Source organism: Peromyscus californicus, unplaced genomic scaffold (assembly GCF_007827085.1).
Source record: "Peromyscus californicus insignis strain IS unplaced genomic scaffold, ASM782708v3 Scaffold_4__1_contigs__length_199733344, whole genome shotgun sequence".
NCBI classification, from domain to species: domain Eukaryota; kingdom Metazoa; phylum Chordata; class Mammalia; order Rodentia; family Cricetidae; genus Peromyscus; species Peromyscus californicus.
In genome coordinates this window covers 186,632,607-186,648,276 of record NW_026294562.1, presented here as the reverse complement: position 1 = coordinate 186,648,276, position 15,670 = coordinate 186,632,607, and the positions used below count along the sequence as shown (strand labels likewise).

General features: G+C 44.2%; 1 protein-coding gene across 1 annotated transcript; it reads right to left on the bottom strand.

Annotated features, from left to right (window-relative positions):
- Positions 1-2,430: 2,430 nt before the first annotated feature.
- Positions 2,431-9,470, bottom strand: LOC128124962 (leukocyte immunoglobulin-like receptor subfamily B member 3). The gene is made up of 8 exons (XM_052761872.1): positions 9,380-9,470; positions 9,183-9,218; positions 8,722-9,006; positions 8,281-8,586; positions 7,060-7,344; positions 6,629-6,934; positions 6,346-6,396; positions 2,431-3,578 (listed from the first exon to the last, which is right to left on the bottom strand). Exons 1-8 carry the CDS (start codon positions 9,411-9,413, stop codon positions 3,439-3,441), a joined length of 1,443 nt encoding a protein of 480 aa, XP_052617832.1. The 5' UTR covers positions 9,414-9,470; the 3' UTR covers positions 2,431-3,438.
- Positions 9,471-15,670: the final 6,200 nt, after the last annotated feature.

The following is a 15,670-nucleotide window of genomic DNA, read 5'->3' as shown; positions in this document are numbered from 1 at the left end:
ATAATGAGGGCAATGACCTCTCTTTCAGGGTTAGTGTGAGAATCAAGTAGTTCTGTGACATGGAAGGGTTCATGTACGGATTCATATTTCTGAGGATATCAATTGGGATGGGAGAGTGGAATGATTAGGTTTTGTCATCTTGAAGTAGACTAAAGTCACTTGGGAAATCGAGAACCTCACTGATGATGTGCTTTGATCAGATTATAATTTAGTCATGTCTGTGGGACCGTTTCTAGATTAATGATGCTAAGAGAAATCAGAACCTGATGCTGCACTCTCAGAGGACAACACATGGAAGTAAAGTTTGGGACTCCTTACATGGTCAATTTCTTTCCCTGATCCCAGCATTTAGTTTGCTGACTTACTCATAGGAGAAGGGTCTGTATTTTCACAGATAATGGGCATCGTTGCTGGATCCTTCCAGCCCTTTCTCTTCTGGTTCACTTTGGTGTTGCTCATTCTTCCCTCCACAGCTTCATGCAGAAGTTTCTGAAGTGTTGCTAAGTATTGGTAATTTTGAGGTTAGAGCAACCATTTGTCCCCTGAGGTAGTGACAATAGATTCTGCTCATGCCTCCATTTGCAACCTGTTCCCCTCACCATGTTGCATGACTTCCTGTAAACTAGTGGTGCTCAGAGAGTGGAAAGGACCTTAGTTCATCTGGGCTGGGTGGTGTCATGTGGCATCCTAGCTCCTTGTCCCTCTTCCATTGACCTCCAATGAAGTAAGTATCAGAGTGTCAATTCCTAGATTAATCCTAGGCATCATGTTTCAGAACCAGAATATACCTCTTCCCTCCATGAACATATGAGATTCAGATGAAAGTATGACAGGACTGGACCACGTAACATTTTCCATGAGGACAGAGGGAGGTGGTATGTTGATGGCGTGGACAAGTGTAGTCTCCTAAGATCTGCTCAGCTGCTAGTTCTTGTAGCTCATCCTTTCAAATTCAGCACTTCTGAGGCAGGGGAAGGTGGATACCTGTGAGATTAAGACCAACCATGCCTACATAGTGAGTTCCAGGACAGCCAGGGCTCTTCAGAGAGACCTTATCTTGAAAAAACAAAAACCAAAACACAACAAAACAATCTGCTCAGATAGAGGGAGGAATTGACTACAGGCTACCTAAATCAATGGACACTCAGGTCTAGAGAACGGAATGTGTAACCTTAATTATGCTGTAAGCCCAGCATCACCTAACTGTGAATCAAGAAAAAGAAATTAGAAGAAACAAATTATAGGATAAAATCTCCCATGAACACCACTGCAATATCTACAAAAATATCATTCCTGCACCCTGTAGAAACAGTCCTGAAGAGCAAGTAATCTGTGACATCATATTCATAAGACTGCTAAGTATTCTATAATTTTAACACCACGAAAAGCATTTACTAAATGTGAATTCTTTAGGTGATACCCTGCTGCTAGCCATGAGAATGTGTTATAACATGAAAAGAACACCTCATGAATAGAATTTACTCAATCATGTAAATCCCATTCAACATTCAAAATCATATGTTATTGATTATAATTACAAGGTTAAAATTAAAAATGCATAAAATGGAGACAGTTTCTGATGAAGAGTCAGTATTTGTCAGTGTCCCACAGCCATTCACCATGGACAGTCACAGGTAATTAGACACAGATTTCCTCCACAGTCAGTATGCCAAAACACAGTTCATGTACCAAAACACCCAAGTTAGCATCATACTGAATGTTGAGAAAGCAGAAATTTTGCAATACGTCCTGAAGAAGTTAAGAGTCACATCTCTTCACACATTTGAGTTTTGTACTTGAAGACTTAGCTAATACAGAAATAGAAGTATAGTTTATAAAAGAGAGAGAAAAATAAATACCACTATTATTGTTTGAATATAACATGATTTTCTTTTTTAAAAAATATTTTTAATTTATAATTAACTTAATTTCACATATCAGCCACAGATTCCCCTGTCTTCCCTCCTCCCACTCCCCAGCCCTTCCCCGCAATCCATCCCCCATTCTCACCTCCTCCAAGGCAAGCTCTCCCCTGGGGAGTCAGCCCAGCCTGATAGACTCAGCCAAGGCAGGTCCAGTCCCCTCCTCCCTACACCAAGACTGAGCAAAGTGTCTCAGCATAGGCCCCAGGCTCCAAAAAAGCCAGCCCATGCATCAAAGACAGGTCCCGGCTCCACTGCCTGTGGACCTCCCTAACAGTTCAAGCTAATCAACTGTCTCCCTTATCCAGAGGGACTGGTCCAGTTCCTGGAGGCTCCTCAGCCATTGGTTCACAGTTCATGCGTTTCCACTAGTTTGGCTATTTGTCCCTGTGCTTTTTCCAATCATGGTCTCAATATATCTCACTCATACAATCCTTCCTCTCTCTCACCGATTGGAATCCCAGAGCTCCACCTGGGGCTCGGCCATGGAACTCTGCAACCTGAAGAAGTTAAGAGTCACATCTCTTCACACATTTGAGTTTTGTACTTGAAGACTTAGCTAATACAGAAACAGAAGTATAGTTTATAAAAGAGGGAAAAATAAATACCACTATTATTGTTTGAATATAACATGATTTTCTATGTAGAAATTATGAATCATTGTATGATAAGTCTTCCTAGCAAGGTGAATCTGGGATGATTGATCAGCATACCATTTGCTTTTGCATATATGAGAAATAGACAGTGGAAAATAAAATGAAAAACACATCAATTTAATGCAACATTCCTCAACCTTACACCTGTGATGTTACATTGCTGTTGTGAAGGTGTCTTTGATGGGGATGTTTATAGGGGTCAGCAAATGCTACAAATCAGAGATCTGTGTTAAGAAAACACTGTCAAAGTGCTGCCCAAACTGTCTTGTGAGACAGTCCTTATTCCATCAGTGTGGTAACATTGGCTTTATATTTCAAGAGAAACTCCATGAAGAGCATGGGTTGAACACTGAAAGGGTGGGGGTCATGAAGAGAGTTTGGGACATCATAGGCAGAGTGACTTTGAATTCTGGGCTCTGACTTTACTCATTTTCTTTTTGTTATGTAGGCAACATCTTTGTTTCTAGTCCAACAGAGAGAAGCTTCTGCCATAGTGAATGTGGCAATTTATTAAAATGGAAAGTGACACATGAGAGGGAGGGAAAGAAAATATGTATAGAAACAAGGATCAATGCCAGACAGACCGGGCAGCCCATTTCCTCACTTTATAGATCAAGAAAAGAGTTGGTTCGGCCAGCAAATGCCCACAGTAGGTGGAGGAATGTAAATTCATTTGCGGAGGAAGCATCTCATCACAACACTCACACCTTCCTCTGCACCCAAAACACATTTGCTCCCTGGACATTCTCTCACACCGGTTCTTCAATGGAAGAACTAGATTTTCTTGCAGAAAACTTGAGATCATCAGATTTATTTCCCAGACTCTGGATCCTTGAGAGATGTTCTTCTTTCTTCTCTGATTACCTCTCAACTGCATGGTGGGCCTGCCTCCGGCTGCTCCAAGCCTCAAACAGCAGAATGCCAAGGACTGTGAGGATCATGGCAGCAAACCCCATCCTGATGAGATTCTCCACTGTGTGATCCTGGTTCTCTGAGGAGGCTGTGAATGTAGAAAAAGAAGTACTGAAATAAGTGATGGCCCAAATTCCTTCATGATAACTAAATTTTCCCAAGATAATTAAATGTCTACCCACGATCCCTACTTCCCTGAACGAATCTTGGATCCTCTGTTTCCAGGGCTATGTTTTTCAATTCTCTTTATTCAACTGTCTGGGGATTAGACAAGTTCTAGGATGGACTGATAATCTCAAATGATCCTGAGAACAGAAGAAGAGAAATAGGATATGTGCATGCTTAAGATATCTGAGTGTTTCTTCTGAGGTCTACGTTCTCATTTACTGTAAACCCCCATCATTCTCCTCCTATAACCTCATGAAGTCTGGGATGAATCTTTCTGCTGGCATATCTGGGCTCCCATTTCCTCTCTTATTCTCAGTTTCTTCATCACCACTGTGGAAACAACAGTGAAAACAGAAAAGTCAGGGTAGAATAAGTTGTCAAGACATTATCGGCATTGACGCCCAGTCACTGCACTGAGCAGCCACAGGACCATTCTGAGTGTGGTGTCTGTGGTGAATTCAGCAGAGGTTGTGTGGACTCAACATCCTCAGTCTGGGATGATTTCCTAAGTGGGTGTTTTTGCTGAGTGTTTGTTCCATTGTCACACTTACACCTTCCACTTACATATCTCCTGTGATCTGAGCCTTTCCCTGATCTCTTCTGAGTACCCAGAGACCACATAGGGGGTGTTGAGCAGGAACTACATTATTGTATCAGAGATGAGATATGGTTTCTGCTAAGGTTGAGAACCTGTGTCTTGTTGCCAAACTTTCCCAGATGTTCTGCCCCACATCAGACCAAGAAATTTTTCTCTGTCCAGTTCAGTAGGAGCTCATCCTTCTGATGTAGATTGTGATCCATCACTTTTCTTGCACATATCATATGGGAAATGCAGGACTAAGGTGTGAGGCAGTGTCATGCAGAGTGTCCTGTAGTCATAGCTTTCAAAAACTGGTGTGAAGCGAGTGTGCATGAGTGTGTGAACCAGGAAAGAGAGCAGATTTTAAGCAAGTGGATTCTCACCTGATAGTCCCCCCAATAGCATGGCTAGCTCACACTAAACATAGATCCAAAGACTGACAGATCTAACCCTTACTTTTGTCCTCTTTACAAAGAATAGTTATCGAGACAAACAGGACAGCAATAGTGTGAGGAGAGAGTGATGCAGCTCTTCCATCACTTTAGGAGACTCAAGGGTAAGTTGTATATAGTCCCTGGCAGCTCTATCCGCAAACTTCTTGTTCAGATGAGCACACCAAGGGCAGGCAGAAGACATTCTTACCTGTCACCCCTCAAATGAAGGTTGAACCCGTAATATCTCAGTTCGCCTATTTCACCCTGAAGTGAAAGGTTGCAGCCTTCACAAAGCAATAGGTTTTGATTGAGACTGCTGCATTTTATTTTGTTTAATGTGAGAATCATTATATTCAGATTCTCATGGAGAATTCTGTCTGTCTAGGGTTGATGTATGAATTTGGATCTGTTTTGAACAGAAGGAAAGTGTACCAGGCTTTGTAATTATTACAGCAAGGCTACCTTCTCCCGTGCAGACACTGAGGGCCATGGCTTCACTGACAGCAAAGGTCTGAGAATACTGGTAAGTGGAGGGTGATGAGCAGAGGTTGTCACTGGGGACTGGTTTCTGCCTAGTATCTTATATCTGTCTATGGCCTCCCCAGATGCTCTTTTAGATTTTCTCAAACCCTTCTAGGTCCATAAGCAGGGACTGTCATGAGCATTCCTAGTAATATCCATGTTGGCCTCCACCATCATGAGGGTGAATACCCATCTGGCTGACCCTCTGCAACATTTGGAACCCAATTCTAGTCAATGATTGTAAATGTGTAATGCTGATATACCCTTTAGCTCAGAAAGATCTGGATCACCTCACCTTGGACCATGAGCTCCACATGGCCACTGGCACACGACAATAGGTACAGAGATGAGTTGAGGTATCCATGGCACCTGTAGGTGCCCCTGAGAGTGGAGGTCAGAGTACTCATGGAGAATCCTAGAACTATGCTCCGTGAGCTAGAGAGAAGAATCCTGAATGCTCTGCCATGGACCTGTGTCTCACCCTTGCACATATCAGTACTACTGTGGACAGATCCACTGCAGAATCACATTCTGAAAGATTCTTCTGTCAAGAGATGTCACAGGCAAGGCCAACACTGAAGGAAACTTAAAGATGTGGGCCACACTTCTGTTTTATATGAAGATTAGCAGCAGTCCAGAAACAGAAGGATTTATCCAAGTCAACATCTCCATAAGCAGCTGTTTCAAGCCCATAACCAGCTTCTGTCCATCAGGGCCTCATATTTCAATATGGTCTTTACATATCCTTCTAGGGCCTGACTCCATGCAGCGGATAAGTGTGTTCTCAAGGCCTTAGTGGCAAGATGGAGAGGTGAGTGTCTAGGTTTCCCTCTGGGACCTGACTCCATGCAGATGGGATGTGTGTTCTCACGACCTTACTGGCAGGATGGGGAGGTGAGTGTTTTGATTCTCTGTTCTCCAGCTCACCTACCTTCCCCATCCTCCATGCTGAGCCTAAACATCTCTCTCTCTGGATGCCACTTTCTGTCTAACAAATCAAACTTTGTGCTTCTGGGATCTCTGTTGGGATCTGTTTGCTTCCTGCACGTGCAACCTGAAGTGACAGAGAAAAGGGGACTTTTCTGGCCTAAGAGCTGAGAGGCAGCCTCAGGATGGAGCATACTCCCTGCACTTTGGTGCCTGATACTCACCAGTTGTTGGCATGGGCAGTGAGGTTGGAAGGCTGGAGGCTGTAATGTGTCCTAGGAAAAACAAGAGAAGGGTGAGAGTTAGATGCTGACCCAGTGTCCCGCCTCTGCTCACTGTCCTACCTCTGTCCTGCAACCTCCCCAAGATCTTCATGCAGTCTACTCCAAACCGGTATTGCAATATAGAATGAAGTGGATATTACTTGAGGATTCTCTGTTGGCATTCACTCCATGGCAACGGTTTAGGGTATCAAAAAATGATTGGTCAGTGATGTGACTGACTCACCTGATATGTGTATTTCCAGGGGCTCACTGGGTACTGACCACAAGAGTGGGGTATGATTGTAGTAACCATAACATCTGAGTGTCCCTCTGTGGTCTGGTGTTACATGATCTATAGAGAACAAGGCTTGCCACTGCCTAATATGGTATATATACTGTGAGTTCATGGAGCTGAGGAACTTCTGATCTTCCTTGGTGAGAATGAACTTGTCATATCCATTCTGTGATACACACTGGAGGGTCATGTTCTCTCCTAATGTCACCACAGGGCTGGGCAGGCCTGTCAGGCTGGGTTTGTTGTAGTAGATTCCTAGGAGAGAAGGAGGCAGCCTGTTACATGGGTCACACAGCCACAGTGTTCTCCAGGGCTACACTGTAGGAGGGGAATCCTCCTGAGAGCAGAGCCTAGGGCTGAGGCCCTGATTGTCCCCTCACCTGTCACCACCAGTTCCAGGGTGTCACTGCGCTCTGACCAGCCAGCTGAGCTGTAACAGTAACAGCGATATTGTCCCCTATGTTGCTGTGTCACAGAAGGGATGGAGAACTTGGCCTTGTTTTCAGGCTTCTCTGGGGTTTGTGTGTCCAAGGGTTTTTGGCTTCCTTCTTCATGCAGAACATACATTTCTGCATCCAGGCTCCCCTGACACCAGATGGTCACGGCACTCCGGAAAGAGACCACAGAGCCTGGCTCAGCCTTGATGGTGGGTTTGTGGAGGGTCCCTGCAAGGAAGTAGGAGAGAAGAAGTTGGGTCTGTCTGAATGTGGCTCAGAGAAAGTCACAGTTGCAGATGGCATTTTTTTCTTCTTAATTTATTCTTCTCTCATATAATACATCCTGACAGCAGCCTCCCCACCTCCCTTCTCCCCCAGATTAACTGCTCCTCTGTTTCCTTTCAGAAAGAGCAGGTTTTCCAGTGATATCAACTGAATACAGTATAACAGCATGCAATAAGACTAGTCACATACACTCATATTAAGGCTGGACAAGGAAACCCAGTAGGAGGGATAAGATTTCACGTGCAGGAAAAAGAATCTGAGACATCCCCACTCCTGTTGTTATGAGTCTAACAAAAATCCCAAATGAGCCAGGCACTAGTGGTGCATGCCTTTAATTCTAGCATTCAGGAAGGAGATGCAGGCAGATTCCTGTGAGTTCAAGGCCAGCCTGGTCTATAGAGTGAGTTCCAGGGCAGCCAGAGTTACACAAACTCTACAAAACAAAACACCCAAGGTAAACAACCACAGCATGTGTGCAGAGGGCCTAGGGCAGACCCGTGTAGGCTCCATGGTTGCTGTTTCAGTCTCTGTGAGCCCTCATGATCCCTGCTTAGTAGATTCTGTGGCCCATGTTCTCCTGATGTCCCGAGTGCTCTGGCTCCTGCAGCCCTTCCCCCTCTCTTCTGTGGGGTTCCCCTAGCTGTTGTGGATGGTACATGAGCTGATCCAGAGTAACAGAAGGTCCATGAGGATTTATCTCCATCCTGGACCTCCTGGGCTTTGCTGTCACTCTCTGTCCTGGATTCTGTGTCTTGTGTCCCTCTCTCTCCCATGCTCTGGGTCATGGGCTCAGGAGCTTTGTCCCCTCACACACACCACACACCAAGGTCTCCCTGGCGTATGTATCGTTTCAACATCATTCTAGGAAAAGTTCCTCACCTGAGAACAGGAGCTCCAGGGGGTCACTAGGTTCTGACCACAACTGTGGTCTTTTCTTGTTAAAGCTGTAGCATCTGAATGTCCACCTTTGGCTGGAGGTCACAGGGCCCACAGAGAACAGGGCCTGGTACTGTCTAGTAGAGTAGTTATACTGTGAGTCCAGCATCCAGGAGAGCTTCTGAGGTCCCTCCTTCATCAGAACAAAACTGTGATATGACTGCCCTGAGCCACACTGGAGGGTGACATTCCCTCCTTCAGTCACCACAGGGCTGGGCTGTGCTGACAGACTGGATTTACTGTAGACTCCTAGGAGAAAAGGAGGAATCAGTTAAACGTATCAGGCTTCCTTATCTTCTATGGCTGTGAGGTGGAGGTAACCCTGCTAATAGACCCACCTCTTGAGGGTCAATCCTGAGGCTGAGTCCCTATGTGTCCTCTCACCTGTCACCATCAGCTCCAGGGAGTCACTGAACTCTGACCATCCATCACGAGTGTGATATTGACAGCGATATTGCCCTGCATACTGCTGGTCTATTTTTGAGATTGAAAATTCAGTCTTGTTCTTAGGATTTTGTGGGATCTTTATGTGCATTAGTTTTTGGTTTTCCTCTTTATAGAGTCTGTATGCTTTGGCTCCTGTGGTCCCCTCACAGAAGAAGGTTACTGTAGTCTGCTTGTAGACCACAGAGTCTGGCTGTACTCTGAGGACAGGCTTAGGGAGGGTCCCTGCAAGGAAAAGAGCATCTAGGACCCAGGACAGCCATCAGATTGCAGCTCCAACCCCAACCCTCCAGCCATGCCCAGGGTCAGCACACATGCGTTGTTCTCCATCCTCACTGCCCAGGCATGGCTGCAGGAATGATGAGAAGTGAGGGTCAGGACATCTGCAGACACTCACTCACCTGCCAGCACTGGGGTCCCCAGGCCCAGAGTCAGTCCTGGAAGAGAGTTCCCTGTGAGAGGTTTGTCCCTGAAGCTTAAACAGTTCCCCCCCTTCAGAACCTCCTGAGACCCTGGGGTTTCCTGATGGGCCAGTGCTAGGCTGTGGGGCAGCATCGATCCTAGACCACAATATCCCCTCCCCATCTCCACATCTCACCCAGATGGAGCAGGGCTGTGTAGATGAAGGTCATGGCATCTCCTCCTGGAGGCTGCAACTGTGCTTATGGTCAGAGCCACAGAGACTGTCTGGAGGGACAGGAGACACAGGGTGTGGTCTCTGGAGGCTGGACACTCCCTATGACACAGTTGTACTTCAGCAGCCCCACAGGAAGTGGAAGTGCCCTCCTCAGGCACCAGGCTCTGACTTCCCCAAGGCTGTGTCTAGGTCAGGTAGCAGACTCTACAATCAATTCTTTGTCTGTTTTATCTGTCCTCATCGCTGTCAGTTCCAAGTGGAACTGACAAATTAGCAGACATGAATATTACACATAAGAAACACAAATTTACATGTGGGCTTGCTTTATTTCTTTCACATTTTTTAATGTGCAATAATTCCATATATTCTAAATGTTGACGATTTCTGTGAAAGGTCTCACTGTGTACATCAGCATGGAATAAAATTTATAATCCTCTTCCCAAAGTCTCCAGTGCTGAGTTCCAAATGTGCATCACTCTTTCTGGATGTTTGTTCTTTTTTTTTTTTTTTTTTTTTTTGGTTTTTCGAGACACAGGGTTTCTCTGTGTAGCTTTGCGCCTCTCCTGGAACTCACTTGGTAGCCCAGGCTGGCCTCGAACTCACAGAGATCCGCCTGGCTCTGCCTCCCGAGTGCTGGGATTAAAGGCGTGCGCCACCACCGCCCGGCTTTGTTCTTTTTTTGATGTGTGTTCTTTCCATTACAACTTTAAATCACACCGATTTATTATTTACACTTATTTTTAAAATTATACTCATTTAATAATAATAAATTACACTTCTTTTCTTCTTTATGTGTGTAGATATACTTGTTCCACAGCATGCTCATGGAGGTCAGAGGTCATAGAAAGCAGTTTTCTCCTTGCATAATGTGGGTCAGAGGCAGGGCTGGTGGTTGGCAGCAGGTACTTATACACTGATCCATGTCGCTAGCCCAATCTTAGCACTATCACTTTCCTTAGTCCTTTTTCTTCAGGCAAAACAGTAGTCACTGGTCTTGGGCCAAACAAGGTCTCTGAATAATTTGACTTTCTTGCATCACAGGTTATAGGTAGGACCACACTTCTTCTTGAGGCAGTTGACTGCAGAGTGTTGCAGGTGTGTGCAGAACTTGTGGGCAGCAGTGCATGGATATGTCACAGTTGTGTTTATGGAGAAACTGGCAAAGGAATGGCTTTTTGATGCCACCACACAGGCACAGCACCAGGTGATGGTTTGGACTCTTTGTGGACCTTGCTGTTGGCCGGGGTGCAGCCAGCCTCTCTCTCATTGTCCAGGAAAGTCTAAGTATTTAAAATATTTTAAATGCCATATTCTGTAGTTCTTTGAAGTGTTTGAAGATCATCTACCTAATTGAAATATATCTATGTATACCTAGAAAACTTAACTAACATGACTATAAGTTTGATTATCATGGATGACTAATTATTAATCTGTATTTCTTAATTATTCATTACAATTTCAATGAGCTACACAAACATAATCCCTTAAACCAGAGTAGAAATATATATACAGTATAACAAAATTAACTTTAAATTTGTATCAATAAACGGAAATCCATAGCAATGTGAAACAAGTTGTTCTTTAAAAGTAGATTCAATAATCTACCCTTTCATCCTATTATATCTGTATCATACCCCCTTTTTTTCTTTTAGAAAGATATTGACTATGACCCATAGCAACTTGTAACCAATCTCTAACAAAGACAAATATCTATAATCCATTTTTTTCGGAATGTTTGTGTGGTGTTCCAGGTTACTTCCTGCTGATGGAGGGCACCATATTCTTATGTGGATCCTGAGAAAATTAAGAATTATGATCAAGTCCTGACTGGAATAGTCTGTGATGCTGTATTCTATGAGCCAGTTGCCTTGAAGCCACTCTGGATGTTGGATCATCTGGGCCATGGTGCCATCAGAGACCTTTCAGAGGGTCTTGGATGATCAACCATATCAGCCTGGAAGCAATCCACATATGGTGATAATTTATTTGTGCTGAAATGTGATTTTATTTGTATGTTAATAAATAGAGTTGCCTGGGGGTCAGAGCTAATAGCAAGCCATAGCAGAAGTCTGGCAATGGTGGCACACACCCTTAATGCGATCACATGGCAGGCAGAGTCTGTGTGTTCAAGGACATAGCCAGCTTGGCTTTAATCTCAATACCAACCATAGAGACCTGGAGGCCTGTATAAACAGGCAGTGATGAGGAGGTCATGGGGTTGGGTTTAGAACCAATGAGAAGGCAGAACAGAATAAAAATACAGACACACAGGAAGTAGGTCTCTTTTCTCAGGGGAAGGACAGCAGCGGCTGGTAAGCTAAAGACTTTTCACTAGTGCTCTGACCTCTTGGGCTTTTAACTTGGTATTTGGCTCTTTGTTTCTTTTTTAATAAGACTGTTCAGAAATACATCTACATCTTCTGCATAAACAAAAGCAGAACCTCTTTTCCAAAGTAACATATCCTTAGTCATGAACTTTGAAGTCCAGATACCTTTAAAATATATATAGTGGCTTAACTCAACAGCCTTTACACTAAAATGTCTTTCTGCAGTTAAAAATCCCAAAGACAATATAATCCAGATTCTCTGTGTGATTTCCATCTCTATGTGGCTTATTTTTATATTACTTTTAATTTCTTTTTAAAGACTTTAGTTTTTAAAACTTTTTCTTTATATAACTGTCTATCCTCCTTTTCCTCTGTCTTCCAAGCCTACGTACATTTTTACATACATTGTAAACTATTTAGGGTTTTATTTAATCCGAATGTGTTTTATTGTGAATCTCTAATTCTTCTCTGACCAGGAGAGATTTTACACTGCTGAAATGCTTGGCTAGGACCAACACGACAGCCTTGGATGCTGACTCCTCCCTCCTCAGCTTCCAAACATGGCAGAAGTATGCCTACCGCCAACTCCGGGAAGCAGTGTGTCTATGTTTCTAAGAAGGAACGTGTTGCCCAGAAACCTCTCTCTCTCTTTTTTGTCTGTACTAGCAGAAGGTAAATCCATCATGTAGCATGCTGCATGGCTTGTAGAGGCCACTGTGTACAGTAGCAGGAATCTGCCTGCTGCACTCAAGGTCATATACTGTGAATCAACCATAATGTAGCTCAAGTCTGTATGCCACAGCCTCTCTGTACCTTGGTGTCTCTATATCTCAACCTACATGAGACATGAAGTAGGAAACTGTTTTTGGCTCCATTATTGTGTGTTTAGAAGTGCTTTTTTTTTTAACTCGTTTTGGCCTCATGAAATTCAGGAGCTGCGCATTGGGATGCCAAATGTAGTTGGAAGTTTTCCTGTGTCCTGCCTGGCCCATAGTCAAGACAAATCTCTCACCCACAGTCCTGCAGTCTTTTATAAAATAATCACTTGGAAGTTTATATTAATTATAACTGGTTAGCCAATAGCTCAGGCTTATTATTGACTAGCTCTTACATTTAACTCATAATTCTTTTTTATGTTTAGCCATGTGGCTTGGTACCTTTTCTCAGTTCTGCCTTGTCATCTTGCTTCCTCTGTGTCTGGCTGCTGACTCCTGATTCTGTTCTTCCTCTTCCCAGCATTCTCCTTGTCTACTCATCCTGCTTATACTTCCTGCCTGGCTACTGGCCAATCAGCATTTTATTTATCAACCAATCAGTGCAACACACATGCACAGCATTTAGAATGACATTCCACAGCACTCTAGTCCCCCTCAAAATACCCTTCCACCAAGGTCTCACATGCCTCCCTGTGGGAGCCCGTTCTCGGGTTCCTCATGGCTTTACCCAGCAGGTCCACATAGAGGATGATTAGGACCACGGGCCTGAGTGCAGGTGTCTGAGATGGTCTGCACTTGGCTGTGCTGGGGGAGGAGGTCTTTTGCTCCACCCCTTAGCGTCTCTATAAAAACCCTGGCCCAGAGACAGTCGGGGCCCGTTGGAATAGGTTCCAGGCCCTCTCGAGGCTATCCTTTATTTTCTATTTGTTTATCTCCGCAAGATTCTCCGCAATAAATCCTTCTATCTAATATTTCCTGCTGCTCACACTCAAGAAAACTCTGGGGAACTGTGGGGGTGGTGGGTAAATGCCCCACAGAATGGTGCCATCAACAGGGACTAAAGAAAAAAGAAAAAAAAAGGGACTAAAGAAAAAGGGGGGACTAAAAAAAGGGGGAACTAAAGACAAATGAACAGGGACTAAAGACAAAGTAATAGGGACTAAAGATAAAGGAAAATAATAGTTTTATTACAGAGTTTTTGGCGAAAGTGCTGAGTTCAGCCCTGCCAGGGGATAAGGCATGCCGGTGTTATGGAAAATAAACATATTTTTTATATATATTGAGAGGCAGGGTTTTTTTTGGTTTTTTTTTTTTTTTTGGGTTTTTCGAGACAGGGTTTCTCTGTAGCTTTGCGCCTTTCCTGGAACTCGCTTTGGAGACCAGGCTGGCCTCGAACTCACAGAGATCCGCCTGGCTCTGCCTCCCGAGTGCTGGGATTAAAGGCGTGCGCCACCACCGCCCGGCTGAGAGGCAGGGGTTTTATCCTCGAGAGAAAAGGAAAGCAGACTGGAAGGATGTCCGATGCTGCAGCGAAATTCTCTTCTGTCAAAATTTTCTATCTTCTATCCCTTTCTCAATTTCGATCTGCGAAAAATAAGTATAAGGTATAGGGTAGTAATATAGTGTAGGAAAACTTAGAAGTGTAAGATCGTGTAGGAAAAAATAAGTAAGGCAACTAGGCAGAAAACCTCTACAATTTTCTAACTTTGGGGGCTATAAACGCAAACTGGGAAAAACTTTCTTTGGGCTTTTTGGGTAGTAAAAAAGCTCTTTGAGCTTATAGGGAAGAAAAAGTTTCCTATGGAAGCTTTTGACCTGGGGACAGCTGAAATGCTAAATTCAAGCTGCAGGAGAAAGTGATTTCTCCCTGAGGCAAAAATGGGGGTATAAAAAGCCAAAGTTTAAAGTTGGGAAGTTTTGGGAAAAGTTGGTCTTTCTCTTTTGGGAAGAAAAAAAAAATCTTTCTTAAATTATAAAGCTTTTCTTGGAAAATTTGGGGGGAAAAATCTCTCTAAAAAGCTTTAATCTTTCTCAAAAGCTCTTAAAAAACTTAAAAACTAAAGCCTTTCTCTCTCAGAAGGACAAAAATTAGAATCACCTGAAGATATTAGTATGGGGACCACCTGTGATTAGCTCAAAGGGAAAACAACAAACCTCTTAAGACAGCAAAACCTCTAAGTTCTCTTTCAAGCTTTAAAAATCCTCCCTGCAATGCAGGAGGCAGGGACAAGTTCCTAACAACCTCTTCTAAGATCTGTCTCTTCAAGCTGGTAAAAGACAGTGGGTCAGAGTACCCTGAGGGAAATGCTTGGGAGAGTGTGGGTAAAGAGCTACAGAGAGCCCAAAAGGGCCTGAAACTTTACCTGAGAACAGCAAAAAAGCCAAGCTTTTCAGTTACAGCTGAGCTGAGGCATCAAGGGTTTTGTCTGAGTGAGCGTCTTTGAAAAGGTGTTCCTAAGTGTCCTAATGCAAAGATCCCCTGAAGCAATGCAAACTGTTAGCACTGTATCCTCCCTTCTGAGCAAAAACCCAGAGGCAACTGGCCAGCATCTCTGAGCTGAAATGCATTTCAGGGATACTAGGGTTCCTGAAGTTGCAAACTTCCTGGAGCACAGAGCTGAGGCAGGAAGGTGCAGGACCCAGGGGAAGATTGCTAATGAACAAACAAAACTAAAGCCAGTGGGAATGGCACAGTTGTCCACTTTCCTACTGAAAGACCCCCTGAGGAGATCTTCCCTCAGGAGAGACCCCAACCCCAAGGAACACGCCGAAACCACAGATCAGATGCAAACAGCAAGAGGGTTTATTATACAGGTACCTGGGCGACAAAGTCTCTCGGAAGACTTGCCCGCCCTCCTAGAGTAAGGGGGACTTTTTATAGGTTTTCAGGTGCAGAAGCGCGGTTACAGAAGCGAGAGGCATAGTTACAGGGTTCCCATTGGTGGATTCAATTGAGGTCAGGGTGAACTCTTAAACTTCTCGGGAATTTGATGTGTGTGTGTCTGACTTGGCCTTGTGGGTGTTTTCCCAGCCCAACTGTTTATTCCCCAAGGTCGGGTAGCTAACCACAGATGTCTTATTTTGACTCAACGGTTTTTCTCCCAAGGCTGGGTGGCTGACCACAGCTCTCTTTCCCAAGGCCAGGTGGCCAGCCACAGTCATGACCTCCCTGTTTTCCCTGCCTTGCAGAATGGCATTCCTTAGGCTGA

Coding starts and splice junctions, on each gene's coding strand:
- LOC128124962 (XM_052761872.1), bottom strand. CDS start 9,413: ATGACCTTCATCTACACAGCCCTGCTCCATCTGG. Junction 9,219..9,379: donor CACAGCCCTGCTCCATCTGG/GTGAGATGTGGA, acceptor ACTCTCTTCCAG/GACTGACTCTGGGCCTGGGG. Junction 9,007..9,182: donor GGGGACCCCAGTGCTGGCAG/GTGAGTGAGTGT, acceptor TTTTCCTTGCAG/GGACCCTCCCTAAGCCTGTC.